This window comes from Budorcas taxicolor, chromosome 1 (assembly GCF_023091745.1).
Source record: "Budorcas taxicolor isolate Tak-1 chromosome 1, Takin1.1, whole genome shotgun sequence".
In the NCBI taxonomy this organism is placed as follows: Eukaryota; Metazoa; Chordata; class Mammalia; order Artiodactyla; family Bovidae; genus Budorcas; species Budorcas taxicolor.
This window is the reverse complement of record NC_068910.1, coordinates 221,423,728-221,446,417: the sequence shown is the minus strand read 5'-3', so window position 1 is coordinate 221,446,417 and position 22,690 is coordinate 221,423,728. Positions and strand designations below refer to the sequence as shown.

Genomic DNA, 22,690 nt, shown 5'->3' with positions numbered 1-22,690 from the left:
GCTCACACTGACGGAGCAGCCTTGCCAGGACAGCAGAGTTGCCTCTAAGAACACAGCCACCCGGTGCCCGCTCCCTGCTCTGAGCCCCTGCCCGCCCCGGTGCCCGCTCCCTGCTCTGAGCCCCTGCCCACCCCGGTGCCCGCTCCCCGCTCTGAGCCCCTGCCCGCCCCGGTGCCCGCTCCCTGCTCTGAGCCCCTGCCCGCCCTGCTCCCCTCTCCCAGCTCTGAGCCCCTGCCCGCCCTGCTCCCCTCTCCCTGCTCTGAGCCCCTGCCCACCCCGGTGCCCGCTCCCTGCTCTGAGCCCCTGCCTGCCCCGGTGCCCACTCCCTGCTCTGACACCCCGGTGCCCGCTCCCTGCTCTGAGCCCCTGCCCGCCCTGTTCCCCGCTCCCTGCTCTGAGCCCCTGCCCGCCCCGGTGCCCACTCCCTGCTCTGAGCCCCTGCCCGCCCTGCTCCCCGCTCCCTGCTCTGAGCCCCTGCCTGCCCCGGTGCCCACTCCCTGCTCTGAGCCCCTGCCCGCCCCGGTGCCCGCTCCCCGCTCTGAGCCCCTGCCCGCCCTGCTCCCCTCTCCCTGCTCTGAGCCCCTGCCCGCCCTGCTCCCCTCTCCCTGCTCTGAGCCCCTGCCCGCCCTGCTCCCCGCTCCCTGCTCTGAGCCCCTGCCCGCCCCGGTGCCCTCTCCCTGCTCTGACACCCCGGTGCCCGCTCCCTGCTCTGAGCCCCTGCCCGCCCCGGTGCCCGCTCCCTGCTCTGACCCCTGCCCGCCCTGCTCCCCGCTCCCTGCTCTGAGCCCCTGCCCGCCCCGGTGCCCTCTCCCTGCTCTGACACCCCGGTGCCCGGTCCCTGCTCTAACACTCCTAACCCTCCACTGCTGGGCACACGCACCCTACCCCAGGACAGAGAAGCACACCCTTGGCCGCCCGCTGTCCCCCACACCGCCGTCCAGAGCTTTAGTCTCTACTTAGAAAATGTTAATGGCATTACCCATGGGGAACCTTATAACTTCATAATATCCCGGAGCTTCTGTTCTCTTCACGGGTTCCATGAAGGGCCAAGCGCTTTGATGGCTCTTGGGTAAAGAAAAAAGTAAGGTATCTAATACGGAAATTCCATGCGGGAAATCACTTCAAAATATGTGCGCAAAGTGGAGGAAAAGCGAACACCCACCTTCACCTGCTGCAGGATGCTCCTGAGCGTGCTGTACAGCTGGTCGGGGTCTCTGGCCTCTTTACTTGAAAGGAAAGGGCACACAGAAGCAGCAAGGGTTAGCATCCTGCCCCCTTGCCAGGCGACTCCTATCCAGCTCATCTGTGCAGAAACCTAAGGGTGGAGCTACTTCAGCATGTTTATGACAAGTGAAACCCAGCAAGTGCTGTGGTGACTACGACCAGCTTCCCTGTTTGCTCTAAGTTGCTGGGAGGGGAGATAGAAGCACTTCCGTCAGTATCCTCCGGCCCATCACACTTACCTTTTCTCTCTTCCACTCGGCTTCCAGCCTGTCTCTCCTACACATACCAACGAAATTAAACACTGAATGAGAACTGCTTTCGGTCAAGAGAATAACACAGTTAATACTTATCAAAAATGCAATAACTTACAGCCATGACTCAATAAAAGGCTACTTCTGAAAACAGACTGAAATTAACTGCGATTAATTCTTTACTTCCTTACACACTTGAATATATAAAACATTCCCAAGACTGGCCTTGCTCCATCTGCTAGTATTTTTTAAAGCAGGAACTCCAACCTTACAGAGCAAAGCATAATAAATAAGCATCAACCTTTCAGAGGAAAGCATAATAAACAAGCATGTCTGGTCCTGTGGGCACATATATTTTTAAAACTCTAAGTCACATTTTCTGCTAATCACCATGTGAAAGAGTTAAGCTGTTATTTTAGGTTGGAACAAACTCTGTCCTGCTCTCTCTTTTATTTGGCACAGAACCTGCTTGTAACCAAGATGGTCTCAGGCAGCAGAAAGAACACACAGCGTGGAGTCTAACAGATTTGATTTCTTCCTCTCTCCTTAAGCTAAGCTACCCTCCGTAAGTTAGTCAGCCTTTGCCTCTGTTTATCAATGTATAAGACAGAACTCCAGAACCGAGCTGATTCCTTTTGAGATTAGTTGATGTATGTGTAAAAAAATTTAAAAAAAAGCCCCAAACAGAAGAATGTTTGGCACACGCACACGTTCAGTGGCAGGGCAGCTATCATGCCGCTAATAAGGATAAACACAGAAGTGCGGTCTCCAGGCCTAGCGAAGAGAGCAAGGCCAGCGGCAGGGCACGCTCCGCAGCGAAGGCGCCCGTCTTGCTCAGATAATGTCTTCCTTCTTCCGCAGAATTTTAGTTTGGTTTATTGAACCTTCAATACACTAGCAGATCCTGGATTTGAACTGAATGAAAGTGCCAATATTTATAGCTTCTGATCGACAAAAACACCTATTTTATGTGTTAACCCAATATCCACTTCTACCATACTCACAGAGAAGAACCCTTAGAAAACCACTCTAAAACAGGGAACCGGAAACCAGCATTACGCGGTCGGGTCCCCTGGTTTCGAAGTCGGGGGCGCTAAGCTCGGGCAGCGCCCTTCTCCGCGCCCCGGGCTGTCCCGGGCACGGAGAAGGACGTGGACGGGAAGCCGCCTGGAGGAGGCAGGGCCGCCCCTCCCTCGGTCACTGGCCACGAGCCGCTCGCGGCTACAGGGCTGAGCGAGCCTGAGACTCAACTTCCCACCCTATGAGCAGAATTCCCTGCCTCCAAGGTCACCTGTGGGAGTGGCCGACACTGTGCCACAAACAACAGGCTCCCAAAGAGATGCGCGTTAACAGCTAAAGCCGGAGATGGCCCCGGCTCTGCGTGGTCTGCCTGCCCGGGAAAGCAGAGCAGACGCAAAGGAAAGCACTGCGACCGAAGCATCCCAACTAGAGCCGGCGGGCAAGCGGCCTTCCGAACCACTGCGCTCCGGCGGAGCTACTTCTGGGGTCTCGGGGCACAACCAAAAGCTTCTGCCTTTAGAAGATCAATACATACGAATTCCAGGAATGCTTTCTATCGGGATCTGCCGAACTCCATCTTTAAAACAGGAAAGTCCCGGGTAGACTTTCCGAATCTGGGCTTGTTTTCTTTCTATCAGCTTTTTAATGATCTGCAAAGCACAAGAAGAAACTACGTTTAGTGACCGAAGTTTGTGGCTCCAGCTTAAGTCAGTCAATCTAAAAAGTTATTTCCCCAACAAAATTAAGTCTGCAGGAAACTGAAGGGTGGATGCTATTAAACGGTGAGACACGAGAACATTCTACGAGGCCATGCACACTTGGTGCCACTGACAGAGGCGTCTTTGAATGCTGTTCCTGCCGGTAAAAAGCCAGTATTAAGAGACCTCACTGCCCAAGAGCCCACTGCCCTCTTTAGCCTAAGGGCCAGTTATCTCGGCCCTCCCCTGCGAGCCTCGGCCACAGCGAGGAGACAAGCCCTGCAGCTCGGGCACCGGCAGCATCCCTGGACGTCTCAGGACCAGGTGCTGCCCCCTTGCACCTGAGGGGCAGGCAGACTCACCAAGTCCTCAGAGCCCAGGAGGACAGACTTCCTGATGCTCACGTGTTTCAAGGTGTGAGCCCCAACCTATGATACTCACATCCAAAAAGGCAAAGCAGTCAGGACAGGGGCTGCCAGAACTACTTAGGGAATTTTGCGAGGAGTCTGCTTGTCTTCAAAATAACTGCCTTCTCCAGGGGAGCTTCCCGACCCAGGAATCACACCCAGGTCTCCTGCACTGCAGCTGGATTCTGTACCATCTGAGACCCTAGGGAAGCCCAATGTTCTGATGTTACAGTTCTCCCTGCAAAGAAGGAAAGGGCCTAGTGGCCCAGTGGTTAGGACCCCATGCCCCCAATGCAGGGGCACAGGTTCGATCCCTGGTCAGAGAACTAAGACCCTGCACGCTACAGAGAGCAGCCAGAGAGCCAGCGAGCAACAGCAAACTCAGAACCACCACCTTGAGACTGCCTGTATCAGCGCTGAATTTGGAAAACACGACGACAGTAGCAGTCATTAATCGCATTAGCGAAAAATTCAGTTTCCCAACTTCCTGATCTCGAATGGAAGACTGGTAAATACTACAGCAGGAATACACAATCTTAACAGTTAGACACAGGATGTCACAGAATGGACAGAAGCGGCAAGACAGACTGCTGGTGAATCTGCTCAGGGTTGTCCAGTATCATGTAAACCACTCACGTAATTTAAAAGTTTTCAGGAGCTACTTCAACATAAAAGTGAAAAGAAATAGGAGAAATTGATTTTAACAATATATTTTTATTTAAGCCAATATAGCTAAAATACTATCACTGTAGCATATAATCAAGAGAAAAAAATAGGAGATATTCTACATGCTTTTATTCACACTAGGTCCTCAAAATCAGAATGCGTCTACACTTGCAGAATGTCTCAGCTTCGACTGGCATGCAGCTAGCACCCAGTGGCCGCACACGGCTGCTGGCTGCCTCTGTGGACGGGCAGAGCTGAATGGACGCTCTGCGTGAGGTGTACTCCAGGTCTTTTTAAAAAGACTCCTCGGGCCTTCCCTGGTGGGCCAGTGGCTAAGACTCCACACTTCCAACTAAGATCCCACCGAAAAATAGAAGACTTTCTGGAAACGTGTATACGGTGGAATGTTACTCAGCCATGATAAAGAATGAAATAATGCTGTCTGCAGCAGCATGGAAGGGCCAGAGAGTGTCACACTAACCGGAGTTAAGGCAGAGAGAGAGAAATGCCACATGCGATCGTTCATATGTGGAGCCTAAAAACGCTGACATGAATGGACTTATTTACAGAACAGAAACAGACTCACAGATAGAAAACAGACTTATGACTTCTGAAGGCGAGGAGGGGAGGAGTAAACTGAGGCTTGGGGTTAACAGGGCACACCTGCTATATGGGGTCAACAGGTGCACCACCGCTATATGGGGTTAACAGGTGCACCACCGCTATATGGGGTTAACAGGTACACCACCGCTACATGGGGTTAACAGGTGCACCACCGCTACATGGGGTTAACAGGTGCACCACCGCTACATGGGGTTAACAGGTGCACACATGCTATATGGGGTTAACAGGTGCACCACCGCTATATGGGGTTAACAGGTGCACCACCGCTATATGGGGTTAACAGGTGCACACCGCTATATGGGTTAACAGGTGCACCACCGCTACATGGGGTTAACAGATGCACACCTGCTACATGGGGTTAACAGGTGCACCACCGCTATATGGGGTTAACAGGTGCACACCTGCTATATGGGGTTAACAGGTGCACCACCGCTATATGGGGTTAACAGGTGCACCACCGCTATATGGGGTTAACAGGTGCACCACCGCTATATGGGGTTAACAGGTGCACCACCGCTATATGGGGTTAACAGGTGCACACCGCTATATGGGGTTAACAGGTGCACCACCGCTACATGGGGTTAACAGATGCACACCTGCTATATGGGGTTAACAGGTGCACCACCGCTATATGGGGTTAACAGGTGCACACCTGCTATATGGGGTTAACAGGTGCACCACCGCTATATGGGGTTAACAGGTGCACCACCGCTATATGGGGTTAACAGGTGCACCACCGCTATATGGGGTTAACAGGTGCACCACCGCTATATGGGGTTAACAGGTGCACCACCGCTATATGGGGTTAACAGGTGCACCACCGCTATATGGGGTTAACAGGTGCACACCCGCTATGTGGGGTTAACAGGTGCACACCGCTACAGGAAAAGCAGACAGTCAGCAAGGGCCTACTGCATAGCAGAGGGAACTCAACTCAGTGTTTTGTAATACCTTCTACGGGAAAAAATCTAAAACAAATACATGTATATGTCACTCACTTTGCTGTACACCTGAAACGAACACCAACATCGTCAATCAACTATATTTCAGTTAAAATTTTTCTCGAAGCACCACAACGGCAATTTCTTAAATGAAGGCCTTCAGAAAACTTAATTTCAAACACAGCTTGAAATGTTTTTTGCTCTTCACCAAGGGTGCTCGCAGATGTGATAGCACACGGGGGCTTCCGCCCCCTCACGAGCACCTTGAGGCGACTGGTAATGGGGGGGCGGGACGCTACCCGACCTCTCTAACCCTGAGATCACTTTAGAGAAAACAGACCTTTCAACCCCATTCTAGCCTCTCGTCTTCGCCTCCCTAGAAACTCTCTTCAGCTCTCCATCACCATGCCTTCATCTCCCTCTCCTCAAATCCATCTTTCATCCCATTTCTGTCATTTTTCATCTTCCCAAACAGAGAACCAGGGGGCATATCACCCACTTTTATACTTCACCGAGTCGCAGGACGTCTTCCTACAAAACGCCCGCTGCTCTTCTTCACTCTGTGGCTCCTCCAAGCCCCGGGTCACAGCCTCACGCGTGAACCGAGCTTAAAGCCGACCCTCCCCCAGCCCCACACACGCGCCGCGCTCCGTCCTGCCGGCTTCCGCCCGGCCACCCTTTCTCAGAGGCTCTCATCACGCGCACGCCTCAGGCTCCAGGCGCTCTGGGCCGGGGACCTCTTCCTGCAGGACTCCGGCTCACCCCCCAGCTGCAGTCCTGGTCCCCCTCTGCACCCCGCTCACTGCAACCATGCGGCCTCTGCGCCTGTGCCCCGGGGGGGAAGACCAACCGTCTGCCCGTCTGCTCCTGAGCACCATCCATCCCTGCCTCCTCAGGGCCCTCCAGAGCTGGACTGAACACGAGTCACAGTCACCTGAATTCTGTAGAGGTTACCAGGTAAATCCAAGAACCTCACTAAAGAGACTTCCGAGCTCTTTTAAAAGGCGGTGGTGAACAGCTGCATTCAGGGGTGCCTGTTGGAGACACTGGAAGCCGAGGTGGGGGACCCAAGGGGACGGAGGGGAAGTGGGGCCCTGTCTTCTCCAACGCTGGGCTCCACGGGATTTGAAGCAGCCCGGACAGACGGCCCCTGCCCAGGGGTCTGGACTCAGAGTCTGTGGACCCCACGGGGTCCCGTTCCGGCCTCCACAGTCGAGGCGCAGGGAGCCGGGCGCCAGCTCCCAGCAGCCTGCTGGGAACTCCGACTCACGCTGGAACCTCTGCCCAACAACAGAGGCTGCTTCTATTTTCTAGTTTAATAAAAAGCCTTTGGCTCACTTCCGTGGGACGTGTACGGAAAAGTCTGAGCTACTTTAACTAAAAGGGAGGCACTCACTGAGCACCTTTTCTTAGGACACACCCTGAGAAAGCGGCTCTATCTCTGCGATGTCAGAGACATCGCCAAGGAACTAAGAACTGGGATGGAGGCACAGGAGCAGAAACCAGAAAACAAAGACAGGCTGAGGCAGATGTCTCTTCCTTACTCACTAGAGAAAAGCGCCTTTGGCTGAATAACAGAAGCATAACGTGGGGCTGGGGCTTCCCAGGTGGTTGAGGGGTAAAGTGTCCACCCACACTGCGGGAGACACAGCAGGTGCGAGTCCGACCCCTGGGAGGTCTCCCCAGGAGATGCAAGCTGGGCAGATTCCCTGGAAGAGGGCCTGGCAGCCCACTCCAGGGCTCTTGCCTGGAGAACCCGCGGTCGGAGGAGCCTGGGGGCTGCAGTGCACATTGTTGCAGAGACTCGGACTCGACCGAAGCAAGCTGACAGGACAGGTACAAAGCGGGACTGATGTCGGGTCCAATGTCCCAGTTTCTGAACTCCAAGAACTAGGGGACCAGGAGGGTGGCCCTGGGTTTAATATGCAAAGTTTATTCATTTAATGAATGGCCTGTGTTGCACTGCCCTAATTATGCTTTTTATGTTTCTTTTTCCTGTCTTACAGAAAGGTAAAACTTGCTACGTAATCAAATCCATCAACCTTCCCCTTTACCCCTTCTCTTTTAGTTCATACGCACAAAAGACCTGACCCCAGTATCAGAGGCCAAATCACCTGGGGCTTCCCTGGGGTCCTGTGGTAAAGGCTTGGTACATCCCCTGCAGGGGCCATGGGTTCATCCCCTGGTCAGGGAGCCAAGACTGCAAGCTGTGTGGTGTGGCCAAAAAAAAAATTCTCTTCAGATCACAAATCACTTAATATCTGGAAGCATACACTCTCAGAACTTGCAATGGAAAAGAGAGGTGAATACTCACTAAGATAAATATGGAAGAAGATGAGTAACTGAAGTTCAAATGAGTGTATCAAACTAGTGCTTGAGAAGTTCAAAGAGGAATGGAACACAGGCAGAAGTGGTGTGTGTGTGTGCACGTGTGACTGCACATGAGTGTGTGTGCACATGTGTGTGCATGTGTGTGTGTGCGCGTGAATTGGGAGAGGAAGTGGGTGAAGGATGAAGACACCACGTAAAAGGGTCAGCGCGTCAGTGACAGCCTGCAGTTTAGAAAAGGGAATAAAGAGCTAAGTCTGGGAAGAAGGTGTGGGGCCAGCATGTAAGAGGCCTTGAAGGTAAAACCACTGTATTTTACAAGCTTTGCATTCTACACCAATTTGATAGGTATTGACCCCCGCTTCAAAGTGATGATTTAGACAGGAAGTAAAGGATACCTTCAAAGAAGAAATCCACACAAACCAGAGCAAACTGAGGTCCTGGTGTCCATCAGACGCCCCCACACAGAGCCCAGGGGTGTGCACTTCACTCCAAAGGCGCCCGATCTGTGCAGAAGGAACCCGAGTTGGCCACACGCTTACCTCCTTCTGCTTCTTAATGATGACAGAGAACTCCGTGTATGGGATCCGTGGATTTAGCTCACATCCCATTAAAGTGGCGCCTTCATAATCCTTGATGTAGCCAACATATTTGGTTTTAGGGATTTTAATTTCTTTGGAGAAACCCTGCAAAACCAATAACTTCATTTAAAAAGGCCCTGAGCATCAAACACCCCGTCTGAGTGCGAACTACACGCGAAGCCTGGCTTGGTGCAGGCAGAGGTCCAAGCTCCTTTCCAACTATCCTGGAAGATTAGCATGAAACTCCTCTAAGAAGTTCCTCAAAAATCAAACTGTGCAAATAGGAAGCAATCCAACATAAAATAATAATAATCCTAGTAAAACACAATATTAAAAACTCATTAACACAAATGGCTATTAAGTAAAAATAAGATTTAATTTAGCATTAAACTGCACACTTTCTCCCAAAGAAGAGAGGGGGCCTCTAGGATGTTCTGGAAATCAACCAACAGTGAACCCTATTTTGAAAGCAAAATTTGTCCAAAAATATAGCAAGAAGAACCTTGATATTGAAGAAATGAAACACTTAATAGGCAAAAAACTTCCAGACCATCACAAATGTGGTTGTTTCAGGTTTGCAATTAATGCTTTGCAATATATTCATTTATATACTTTAATCTATAATAATATAGTTACACAGGGAACATAGTCATATTATTTATAACAATTTTCCTTAAAGATGTTTCAAATTTTTGCAGAAAATTAGTTGGGACTGCAGTTTCCTGCCTCCTCTTTCAGTAAAAACTTATTTTCCAAGCACTCATTGCCATCAGCCTCAGAGAGGACCACAGGTGCAGACAAGTCACTGAGAAAAGAATGGAGAGAGTGACATACACCACCACGTGTAAAATAATAACCAGTGAGGGTTTTCTGTGTGACTCAGGGAACCTGACCTGGGGCTCCGGACCTCCCCAGAGCAGCGGGGAGGGGTGGGCGGTGGGAGGCAGGCGAGGAGGGAGGAGCCAACGCGAGCCTGCGCCGATCCATGCGATGTGGCGGAGGCCAGCACAGGGAGGCGAAGCAATCTTCCTTCATTAAAAATAAATCCGTTTGGGGCGGAAAAAGCAAGGCCGAGGTCTTCCCTGCTGGCTCAGCGGCACAGACACACAGGTTTGCGCCCTGGTCCAGGAAGGTCCCACTGCGCACGCGCTCCAGGACCGTGCGCTCCGGGGCCTGCGCCCCGCAAACAGCGCAGATCCCCCGGAGCCGGGGCCGCGGGCACGGGCACCCGCTCGCGGCAGCTGAGAGAAGCCCGCGCAGCGACGGGCAGCACAGCCAGCGGCAAATTAGTGAAAAATTCCTAATCTTTTCCTAAAAAACATCCTGACTGAGTTTACTATCCCTGCAATGTAGTCACAGCCTGGGAAAGCTGGCGCTCAAGCCCCAGTGTTTAAAGCCAGCGTCCCCTCTAGCGAGTTCCACTAGAAAAGCCACCAAGGCATCCCAAAGAATGAGAACAAAGTAGAAAGGCTAATTATCTGACACTGGAGGGAAAGCGCTTCAGTCATATGTATAAGGACTTATATTTTTCAAAGAGGTTAACAAATTTTATGTAATAAAATCTGTAAAATTCTGTACATTGAAAAAAGGCCATAAGTAATGCTAAAACAGACAAGTAGGGGAGAAAAATCATAAAATAAAAGGTTACTACTCTCATATCCTTATATATGAATTCTCAGAAATCAACAGAAAAATAAATATTTTAATAGAAAAAAGAGGCAAAATACAATGAAGTGGCACTTGAAAAAAAGAAGAAATACAAAGGGTCAATAAACAAGGAGAAACAGGCCACACCTCAGATGATCAAATGGATGCAGACACGAGCAACCTGTTACCTAGGAAAGGGGTAAAGAAACTGTTTTTCCAGTCAACTCCTTTCCTGAGCCCCTTTACTTTACTGCTGACAAGAGCAGAAATTGTTACCTTATTTGTTATTATTTGTTACAGTGCATAACAAACATTAGCTATGTCTGGAAGCCCACACTCACACATGGACACTTATTTACAAAAAATATATAAATGTTCCCTAAATGTGGGATTGCTTTGAGAAATTAGTTTCTGTTTCTACAACAATTCAGAGAACCATCAAAAATCATTATTTAAAAATCAGGCTATATTAAGTAAAAGAGGCAATTAATTAAACTGTATATAGTATGAGCCAATTTTCTGTTAATATACATACAAACACAGAGAAAAAAACATCAGAAGGGTATCTGTCAAAACATTAACAGTAAATTTCTCTGGGTGGTGGAATCATATGCAGTTTTTCTTTTGCAGTTCTATTTCATTTTCCAATTTCATTTTCCAGTTATTATATTTCTATAATAACTATACATTACTTTTGTCATCAAAAAAGTAAACGGAGAACGTTTAGGAATCTAGAATTATAAAGCACTACTAAAAAGCACGTAGCAGGGACTTCACTGGTGGCCCAGGGGTTCAGACACCACTCTCCCACTGCAGGGCTTCACACCTGGTCAGGGAAGGAGGGTCCCACACACCAAGCCACAAGGGCAAACAAACAGAAGCATCAGAGAGCTGAGACGAAGCTTCTGGTGGAAAGAGCAAAGATGCGGCCAGGCGCCCAGCCGCCCACGTGCTGACCGAACAGGAGTGTCGGGAGCCCTCTGTAGCGTCAGAACCTCCTCTCCACCATCAGAAACACACACTGCCTTCCAGAGATTAAATCTATTTCTCTCATTCAAGGCGAACTCCAGTCCCCCAACGTGACTCTCTCCTCAGCCTGGGGAGACCCCGTTCTAGACTGTTAGGGTGCAACAGTGCACTCCACTCACAGATGACATCCCTTCATTCACTCACATTTATTTCGTACTGACAGTGTGCTGGTCACACCCTCTAATCCAGGCTGAAGCTTACCTCTGGTTTAAGGCTCGCAAGATAAATGTCTTCTCCTTATAAGGAGAAGACACTGCTGGGGGGAGGACTTCTTTGCATGAAAGCTACTTGCGTGCACATCAGGAAAAGGAAGGACAGAACAGGCTTGCACAGCCAAAAAGCCCACCTGCTTCTTGAAATAGCCAATTGCATATTCATCTGCATAGGTGAGGAAGTTCAGGATGTCGTGTTTTATGTGGTATTCCTTCAAGTGGTTCATCAGGTGTGTTCCATAGCCCTAAGGGCAAGTCAGAACGGAGACAAATATATTAGGTTCTGGACAAAAGAAAGTCCCACATTTTCACCAAGAAATACTGGCAACTTTAGGAGTATGTATTACCAGTGTAATACCAACACCTTGGGTTAGGGTTCTTGAGTTTCTGAACTTTGAAAATGAGTCAAAAAATTCAAAATCCTTGGATCAAGATACAATCATCACTTGAAAACACGAGTTTCTGGCTCTTAGAAAAGAACATACCAAAGCTACAAGCTACTCATTCACACCTAGAGGTTACAAGCTGAACATTAATAAAGAGGTGTCTGGAGTAAATACTGATCATGAATTTCTGCTTATGCTTGGAGTATTTGAGAATCTGAGATCAGAAGAGCAATGTAAATGAGAAGGGCTAACCTTTTCTAGAATATAAACTAACCCAAGTGCTTCCTATATACAACAATCAGCAATCCTTCCAAAGAGCTGGACCATCACGCACAAAGGACCTTCAGCTTGGGCTTTTCAGACCTTGCCCAGCAAAGTCTGAGGAGCCCGGAGCTCTGAGTGAGCCAGAGGCACTGTGAACCAACTAAGAACAGTGACAGAGGATGCGATGGTTGGACGGCATCACCAATTTGATGGACATGAATCTGGGCAGCTCTGGGAGATGGTGAGGCACAGGGAAGCCTGGCGTGTGGCAGTCCTTGGGGTCGTGAAGAGCTGGACGGGACTCAGCAACTGAGCAGCAGCGGCGAAAACAGTGAGCAATGTGGAGCAGCGTAATGACTGAAAGATGAAGAAAAGCAAGCAAGTGTTCTGGTAATGGACAAAGCTTGAAGGGCATGGCCTGAGAGCCTCACAGGAAAATGAAAGTGAGCCCAGACATGAATGCCGTTACATCAGTATTTTAGAATTCGATGACACGTTTTCCTAAAGAGCTCAGAGAGGCTCACAGGTGTGACATCATGGAGGTACAGCGCCACAGGGGAGAAGGGTCTCGGGAAGTCATTGGGTCTAATTCTTCCCCATGTGAAGCTAGGCTTCTGCCATCTACCTCGGGGAGGTCAGCTGCTAGAAAACCCCCAGCTCAGGGTGCTCGCTGAGTCCTTGGGCCAGTTCGTCTTCAGCCACTGTTGTGGTTGGGAAGTCCTTTCTAATTTTCACCTGTGCTCTGACCCCTTGTTCTGTCTACCTATTGACCTTAGTTCTGCTCCTACAGTAACAGTGATTCTTCCCTGCTCTTAACAACTCCCCAAGCCCTTGAAAATCACCCGCGTCCACCCCTGCCTCCCAGGTCCCAGGTCCAGCCTCGTTGAGGCTTCAGTCCTGCCTCGCATGCAGGACTAGGAGACCCTATCGCAAGCCACTCCTATCTTTCAAGGCTGGCTCCTGTGTAGCAACACACTTCTAAAGCACGGACCCCAGGACCAAGCATAATAACATCCAGGGGATGATCTGTCCAGTGCATACGAAAAGAGTGCAGCTGTCTCCCTATTCTGGAAATTATTCTTCCACTGGTATTAACCATAGAGATGGTAGCCTTTCCCAAAGACATCACAATACGGACATACTGCAAGTCTGAATATAACTCAGATTAAAGGATGAAGAAAATCTCTCTTAAGGAGAAGAGAGTAAAATGGGGAAAATAAACATGCAAAACTCATAATTACAATATACAACTAGCTGTTCAACATGGCAGCAGCTAGCCATGTACTGCTGTTGAGCAGTGGAAACAGGACAGATCCAGATTGAGGTGTGCAAGTGTAAAGTACACACCACGGAAAAATCTCTCACTAACGGAGTTTATTACATATTCAAATGACAGTATTCTGGACAGATTCAGTTACATAGAAAATGTCTGCAAAACAGAAGCAGAGACTCAGACAGAGAGAACAAACATACAGACAGACAGACAGACAGACAGAACAAACGCCCGGACAGAGAGAACGCAGCGGGGGGAAGGGCGATGGGACGGACTGGGAGATGTGGGGGAGGGGTTCCTGCTTTACACGAAAACGCACAAAAAACCTCTTGATGAAAGTGAAAGAGGAGAGTGAAAAAGTTGGCTTAAAGCTCAACATTCAGAAAACGAAGATCATGGCATCTGGTCCCATCACTTCACGGGAAACAGATGGGGAAACTGGAAACAGTGTCAGACTTTATTTTCTTGGGCTCCAAATGCACTGCAGATGGTGACTGCAGCCATGAAATTAAAAGATGCTTACTCCTTGGAAGAAAAGTTATGAACAACCCAGACAGCATATTGAAAAGCAGAGACATTACTTTGCCAACAAAGGTCCGTCTAAGTCAAGGCTATGGTTTTTCCCGTGGTCATGTATGGATGTGAGAGTTGGACTGTGAAGAAAGCTGAGCACCGAAAAATTGATGCTTTTGAACTGTGGTGTTGGAGAAGACTCTTGAGAGTCCCTTGGACTGCAAGGAGATCCAACCAGTCCATTCTAAAGGAGATCAGCGCTGGGATTTCTTTGGAAGGAATGATGCTAAAGCTGAAACTCCAGTACTTTGGCCACCTCATGCGAAGAGTTGACTCACTGGAAAAGACTCTGATGCTGGGAGGGATTGGGGGCAGGAGGAGAAGGGGACAACAGAGGATGAGAAGGCTGGATGGCATCACTGACTCAATGAACATGAGTCTGACTGAACTCCGGGAGATGGTGACGGACAGGGAGGCCTGGCATGCTGCGATGCATGGGGTCGCAAAGAGTCGGACACAACTGAACGACTGAACTGAAATGAACTGAAGGACACCAAAGGGGGAAGGGCAATGGGACGGACCAGGAGACGGGGGGTGGGATTTCTGCTTTATATGAAAACGTATTTGTACATGACCTACAACATTAAGTATTATTTTTGAAGAAAAGTGGGGGGAAAAAACTGGAGAAAACGGAAGGATTTGCTACTGCGTGTGCAGTGGAACAGTAATGCCTAGGGATGAGTAAGAAATGAGTCTTCTGATGAAACCTAGATGCAGCTGATGGAAGAGAGAGAGGCTTTTGCTGTATACGCCACCTTGTAAGGAGCTAACAGAACTGCTAGAATCTCACAGGCTCCTCTGTCCATGGGATTCTCCAGGCAGGAATGCTGGAGTGGGTTGTCATGCCCTTCTCCAGGGGGTCTTCCCTATCCAGGGATCAAACCCGGGTCTCCTGTGCCTCCTGCTTTGCAGGCAGATTCTTTACCTCTGAACCTTCAGGGGGCCCCTCTTTGTTGTGTTTCCAGCATGTAAATCAATTCCAGGTACCTGGTATATACTCAATAACCATCAGATGATGGTTTCCCCCTGGGAACTTCTAGAACCAATATTCTGCAATTTTTCATCTTACTGTATCACTGACATTGTTAATAATGGATTTATCAGAGGATGAGATGGTTGGATGGCATCAACAACTCAATGGACATGAGTTTGGGTAAACTCCAGGAGTTGGTGATAGACAGGGAGGCCTGGTGTGCTGCAGTCCATGGGGCTACAAAAAGTTGGACATGACTGAGCGACTGAACTGAACAGAACTATACATTTTCTCCCCTTCAGCCACAATCCAAGAATTTTCCTCAAAAGGAACAATAACGGTTCTGTTGTTAGTAGCGTCTCAAACTCTGCATGAGATAGTCTTTATCGCTTGCCACTGATCCGTCACCTCTCCAAAGAATTTCCAGATCCCAGCTACTTGTGAGGAGGGGCTGTCTTTCATCTTGATTCCTGTGTGCCTAGCACTGTGACCAGCAGTAGCAGAAGCGCAAATATCTGCTTGTTTACAGAAGCGGTAACAGAGCTAAGCCGTTACATGCAGAAATGCTTGGATTTTCACCCCAGCACCGTCTCGCTTCTCTGCATGCCTTTATTTTCAGCAGTCCTGGGCCTCCCTGATAGCTCAGTTGGTAAAGAATCTGCCTACAATGCAGGAGACCCCAGTTCGATTCCTGGGTCGGGAAGATCAGCTGGAGAAGGGACAGGCTACCTGCTCCAGTATTCTTGGTTTTCTCTTGTGGCTCAGCTGGTAAAGAACCCTCCTGTAGTGTAGGAAACCTGGGTTCAATCCCTGGGTTGGGAAGATCCCCTGGAGAAGGGAAAGGCTACCCTCTCCAGGATTCCGGCCTGGAGAATTCCACTGACTGTATAGTCCATGGGGTTGCAGAGTCAGACACAACTGAGCAACTTTCACTTCACTTCACTTCACCTGTCACCAAAAGGGCTCCTTTCAAATCCACCTGGTAACTTCAGTGTTTCTTCAAATACTTATTATGGTTAAATAAGTATTAGCCCCATAACTTTAAAGTTGCATATAATGTCAAAACCAAATAGTTAGATAATCTATTTTAAAACCAAGTTAGGAGCTTAAATTCTCATATGTTATCTTGTATGTGTTCTGAGCAAGATAAATTCACACAAAAATCTTACTTGAAGCATTAAAGGAATTCATATATAAGCTTAAATCTCCAAAATGAGTGAATGCAAATTTTAAAGTACCATTTAGCCCAGATTTTTAATACCTCAAATCAAAACTGTAGACCCCCACTTATGACCGTGCTGTTTTCACGAGTAAGTACTGGCAGCGCTGGCTTCCACCAGACTCAGCCCCTCTATTCAGCTTTTACAGATTAATCTTCGTCTGCTAGGACCACTTTCAAGACTTCCCTGGTGGGTCAGACGGTAAAGAGTCTTGCTTACGATGCGGAAGACCTGGGTTTGATCCCTGAATCAGGAAGATCCTCTGGAGAAGGAAATGGCACCCCACTCCAGTACTCCTGCCTGGAGAATCCCATGGACGGAGGAGCCTGGTGGCTCCAGTCCACGGGGTTGCAGAGTCGGACGCGCCTGAGCCACTCCACTTCACTTCACTTTCGAGTCACTCACACCAAGTGGCTTTCCTTTTCATTTTTCCTGCTCAGTTTCAGATATTTGGCCACCTTCCTTCAAGTCTTTAGAAAATTACACGGTTTTGGGGATGAAAACACACATTGCCCTTCTGGGAAGTAGTAAGACAAAGCATCCAATTCATATTAAACACCTTTAGTTTCCCTCTGGAATCCTAAAAGTGTCCAAGGTAACCTTAGCCAACCTTTCCAAACAAGTTGCTTGGTGTAGCTTTCTGTGCAAACAAATATTATGCAATCTTCTGAAATTATAAACCAAGGGCATATTTTCAAGTTCCTCTCCCTACGAAAAGCCCAACCAAATTTTCTTTTTAAGCGAGTTCCTAAACTCTGGACCCCTGGAATTTTTTCTCAGTGTGGCTATGCGGAAATGAACCTGTGACAAGCATAGCGACCGCACCATCTGAAGACACACCGCCAGAGCGCCCTGACACGGGGCAGAGGTCGGGCTCATGCAGATACATGACCTCGCCTTCCCCAGTCAGGACAGTGCGGCACTGGCGCATTCTAATGCCCTTGGATGCTTCGTGTTGTGAGCCAACGTCAAAAGCCCCATTGTGCTTTCTGAGAGGAGACTACAGCTGCTGTAATTGACACGGTGACTGTGACACAGAGGAGAGCTGTTACTGAAGCAAAAGCACCCTCAGCGCTGGCTGCGCCCCCGGGCCAAGCACGACTCCTTCCAGAGATCATGCGTCTTTGGCTTTTGTATCTGGCACAGCTTCATGGTAACTGAAGAAGGCAACAGTGTCCTTAGGCCCCGCTGTCCAAGCCCAGAGAGCCTAGCCCAGAGCGAGACAGGTGCAGTGGAAAATGCAGTGGGGTCCAGAGACTCAGCACAAACCAAAGATGCGAGCGGCCTCCGGAACTCCTGGACGCCGAGTGCCGCTGCAGTGACAGCCCTTTGGATGTACTGAGTAAAATAAAGTATATATTTTTAGAGCTATTTTTGCATATCTTCCATGTAGCTAACAGAAAATTTAAGCTCACATACGTGGCTGACGTGGGCGCGTCATGCTATAGATCATTAGGCAGTAATTTATCTCAGTAGCTACTGAATCCTGACCTAGCTTATCTCTCCACCAATTGCCATAGTTTTGCCTGACTTCAGGACTCCCCAAGTACCAAATGAGTAACACTCTGAAGACACATTTCTGGTTCCGCTTTCATAAAAGCAACTGACTAGGACACAGCACCATCTCGATCTTCCTGCCGACGAGCAGTCTGGTTACTCCAGGGAGATGGCAGAGGCACGCGCACTGCCAGCGCGACAGGCTGGTTCCTGGGGAGGGGTGTGTGCCAGGGGCAGCTGGGAAGGCGAATCAGAGCCACACACACTCGCAGGGCAGAGCTCACACTCACACAGGGCCGACTCTCACGCTCACAGGGCAGAGCTCACACTCACACAGGGCCGACTCACACTCACAGGGCAGACCTCACACTCACACAGGGCAGACCTCACACTCACACAGGGCAGCTTCTCACACTCACACAGGGCCGACTCTCACACTCACACAGGGCAGACCTCACACTCACACACGGTCAACTCTCACACTCACACAGATCAGACCTCACACTCACACAGGGCAGACTCTCACACTCACACAGGTCAGAGTCACACTCACACAGATCAGAATCACACACACTCACACAGGTCAGAACCACACACACTCACAGGGCAGAGCTCACACTCACACAGGGCAGAGCCACACACACTCACAGGGCAGAGCTCACACTCACACAGGGCAGACTCTCACACTCACATAGGTCAGAGTCACACACACTCACAGATCAGAATCACACACACTCACACAGATCAGAACCACACACACTCACAGATCAGACCTCACACACACTCACAGTTCAGACCTCACACTCACATAGGCAGAGTCACACACACAGAGTTACACACACTCACAGGTCAGACCTCACACTCACACAGCTCAGAGTCACACACTCAGATCAGAGTCACACACACTCACAGATCAGACCTCACACTCACACAGGACAGAGTCACATACACAGGTCAGAGTCACACACACTCACAGATCAGAATCACACACACACAGGGCAGAGTCACACACACTCACAGATCCATCTCTCACACTCACACAGATCAGAATAATGCACACTCACACAGATCAGACCTCACACTCACACAGGGCAGAGTCACACACACTCACAGGTCAGACCTCACACTCATATAGGGCAGACTCTCACACTCACACAGATCAGACCTCACACTCACACAGGGCAGAGTCACACACACTCACAGGTCAGACCTCACACTCACACAGGGCAGAGTCACACACTCACAGGTCAGACCTCACACTCACACAGGGAAGACTCTAACACTCACACAGATCAGACCTCACACTCACACAGGGGAGAGTCACACACACTCACAGGTCAGACCTCACACTCACATAGGGCAGACTCTCACACTCACACCGATCACAATCACACACATTCACACAGATCAGAATCACACACTCACAGATCAGACTCTCACATTCACACAGTGCAGAATCACACACACTCACAGATCCATCTCACACTCACACAGATCAGAATCACACACTCACACAGATCAGTCGCTCACACTCACACACGGCAGAGTCACACACAGAGGTCAGACTCTCACACTCACACAGGTCAGAATCACACACACTCACAGATCCATCTCACACTCACACAGGGCAGAGTCACACACACTCACAGATCAGAATCACACACACTCACAGATCCATCTCACACTCACACAGATCAGAATCACGCACACTCACACAGATCAGACTCACACTCACACAGGGCAGAGTCACACACACACACACACAGATCAGTCACTCACACACACAGCAGAGTCACACATAGAGATCAGACTCTCACACTCACACAGGTCAGAATCACACACACTCATACAGATCAGACTCTCACACTCACACAGATCAGAATCACACACACACTCACACAGATCAGTCGCTCACACACTCACACTCCCCAAAAGACCACGTTCCAAAGGTTCCCTGAGTATTTCTGAAACTTAGTCATACATTTATTCAAATTTTTCATGAATTCCCCGACAGCATTTCTTTAGTCCTTGCCTCCCCACTTCAGGCACAAGGTCGTAAGGAACTGTCCTGAGGTCTGAGCCACCTCAGTTCTCTCCCTAACCTACACGGCACCCCACCCCTTCCGGTGGTGCTGCGTGACCAGGCATGTGTGGCCACGTCTATACGTGGAAATCACCAACGCCACCGAGAGGTTCAGACACCTCTTCACGTGCCACAAACTAAACCTGAGCTGCTCCTGGTGCGGCCTGGTGTCCCCAGTCCCAGCCCGGTGTCCCCAGCCCCAGCCCTGAGGTCCAACAAAGCCCAGTAGAGAATGACCGTGGGTGTGGAAGCGTGTGCCACACACACACACACACACACACACACACACACACACACACACACACCTGCAATGAGAAGACGCTCCTCAGAGAGTCCAGGACTCTCTGGACGTGGAGACCCTGCCACGCTCTGCAGCTTCTGTGAAAAGCACCACATCCTGCATCTCTTCTGAGACCCTGGGTGAGCCTTACCTTGACTTGTTCATTAGAGGTTACAGCGCAGAAAACAATCTCTGTGAAGCCCTGGGACGGAAACATCCGGAAGCAGATACCGCCAATGACACGGCCATCTTTAATTAAAGCAAGGGTTTTGTGTTTCCTGGAAGAATAAGGTTGCATCACTGTTTAACCTCCTGTTTGGGGTGTTCCTCACTAACACGTCAGGAAAACTGGAAGGGAGGGGGGTTCTTTCTTGATTTTTCTGTGGAAACTGCCTCTGTCTGGCCACCATCTCACTAGAACATTCTGTAAGTGGATGTCTTAGAGTGAGCCTGCCTCCCAAGACATCCCCGGAGTGTTCATGAGGACAAGCGCCAGCCACCTGAAGGGGCCTGAGCCCCTAGACGAAGAACAGAGCCCGTGGACAGGCGCTGACAGGTGGTGAAACAGGGTCATGTCCGATGCCCGCGAGCCCAGGGGGAGCAAAAGCCAGGGACATGGGCACACGTTTCTGAAGAGTTCACTCTCATTCAGAAATACCACAGAAGCTATAAGGAAATGAAAACACAATCCATCTGCACGATTTGCTAAAACCTGCCTTCCAGAATTCCATCAGGCCTTCTGCCTAAAACGTCACTCTGAACATTCACGGGCATGGGCCACAGTCCACACGGGCAACTGGGCTCTATATGTTAAAATGCATTCAATTACGGAAGCTTCCTTTCCTGTCTTTTCCCTTTTTTTAATGCAATGGATGATCAAAGTTAACCTAACAGCACAGTAATCTTGCCAGGGCTTACAGACTCAGGCAAGAACTGAACCTACTTAAGACGCCAAAATCAGAGTCTCTGACTATGAGAAAACTGGGACATCCTCTCAAGGTTTGTATGTCCCTCCACTGATGCAGTGACCGAAGCACAGGGCGCCGCCAGCAGCTTGAAGCAGGAGCCTCGGTAACAGAAGCTGGTCAGCTGCTGGGAAACTCGTCTGCATGCCTGTGGCCGCGGCCACGGCAGGGACGTCGCTCTGCCCACGCAGCTGACGAGCAGCAGCAGGACGCGGTGGGTGACTGTGCCTGACTTTCACTACCCGAGCGGTTCCTCTCTCCTTTACAAAGAAGAGTGAAGTCCCTGATGGCCCAGTGAAGACCTGACCTTTCAACACAGAGGGTGGGGTCAAACCCCCATTTGATTCCTGACCAGGGAGCTGAGATTACACGTGCCTCAGGATGAAAAAAACCAAAACATAGGACAGAAATGATATTGCAAAAAATTCAAAAGAGACTTTAAAATGGTCCACATCAAAAAAAAGCGCATCAAGGCTGGTTCACGTTGATGTTTGGTAGAAACAGACACAATTTTGTAAAGCAATTATCCTTCAATTAAAAATAAATAATTTTTTAAGTAAAAAAAAAATCTTAAAAAAAAGAATGCATTTTACAAAACAAATCAGGCAAGTGGGAAGCAGAGCCGGGCACGACTCACGGGTCGAAGACGAGCCGGGTGATGTACTCCTTGGGCATACGCGGCAGCTGGTGCGAGAACACGTTCTGCAGCCCCACCAGCCACATGAGCACCTTCTTGTTGGGCTTCTGGCTCAGGGAGTTGCCCACCACGTGGAACTCGATCACACCCCTGCGCTCTTCCAGCCTGGCCGCCTCGTCCCTGGCCGAGTGTGCCGACAGAAAGCTGGTCTGGGAGCAGGAGACAAGGGGTCACACAGGGCGCCTCCCTAAGACGGAAGGGACAGCTCACAGCAGCGCCCCTCCTCCGTGTGCTAGTGAGATACGCATTCCTGGGTTTCGGGGTCCCAACCGGTAACACACAAGCCATGAAAAGGCAGTTAGGCAGAGCGTTTTGCCAGACCAGAGCCTCCCACGTGTCCATGGAGACGTGGTACAGACCAGGAGTCACCAGACTTTCTCTGAAGGGCCAAACAGCTCATGTTTGGATCTGCAAGTCAGGAGGCCTCTGCGGCAGCTGCGGACTCCGCGGCGGGGTGAACACGGCCGGGACCACGTGGACTCCGCGGCGGGGAGAACGCGGAGGGACCACGCAGACACGTGTGGGCAGGGCAGAGCACCCCAGGACTTGATTTAATGGGGGAGGCAGCCTGCGTCTGTCCTGTGCGCTGCAGCCAGCCAGTCCTTGGTTTTGGGAATCCCATCTGGCTGAGCACCCTTGGGATCCCAGACCCCAATTCTCCCTGCAGGCCCACGAGTGGTAGTCACGTCTATACTACCAGCACCTCTCTTTCGGAGGAAGAGAGGCTTCTTTGCAAAGGAGTCGTGTTGACCACTCTCAACCAAGCTGGCAGTACAACCTCCTACCAGCACCCTGCGCCCCATCCTATTTAACCCATGCAGTGGGGTGCAGGTCAGTGTTCAACAAACAGA

The 22,690-nt window shown here is 50.0% G+C and overlaps 1 protein-coding gene across 2 annotated transcripts in view; it reads right to left on the bottom strand.

Moving 5' to 3' along the window:
* KAT2B (lysine acetyltransferase 2B) overlaps positions 1-22,690 on the bottom strand; it is a 98,513-nt gene that overhangs the window by 5,032 nt on the left and 70,791 nt on the right. For both annotated transcript variants that reach the window (XR_008199079.1, XM_052636450.1), the window contains exons 10-17: positions 21,780-21,988; positions 20,329-20,455; positions 11,763-11,873; positions 8,702-8,845; positions 3,031-3,145; positions 1,464-1,500; positions 1,163-1,226; positions 980-1,064 (exon numbers count right to left, since the gene is read on the bottom strand). Coding sequence is in view for 1 of the 2 variants with exons in the window: in XM_052636450.1 (XP_052492410.1) it covers positions 980-1,064; positions 1,163-1,226; positions 1,464-1,500; positions 3,031-3,145; positions 8,702-8,845; positions 11,763-11,873; positions 20,329-20,455; positions 21,780-21,988 (892 nt within the window). In the remaining variant the exon portion in view is untranslated. The remainder of the gene's footprint in view (positions 1-979; positions 1,065-1,162; positions 1,227-1,463; positions 1,501-3,030; positions 3,146-8,701; positions 8,846-11,762; positions 11,874-20,328; positions 20,456-21,779; positions 21,989-22,690) is intronic.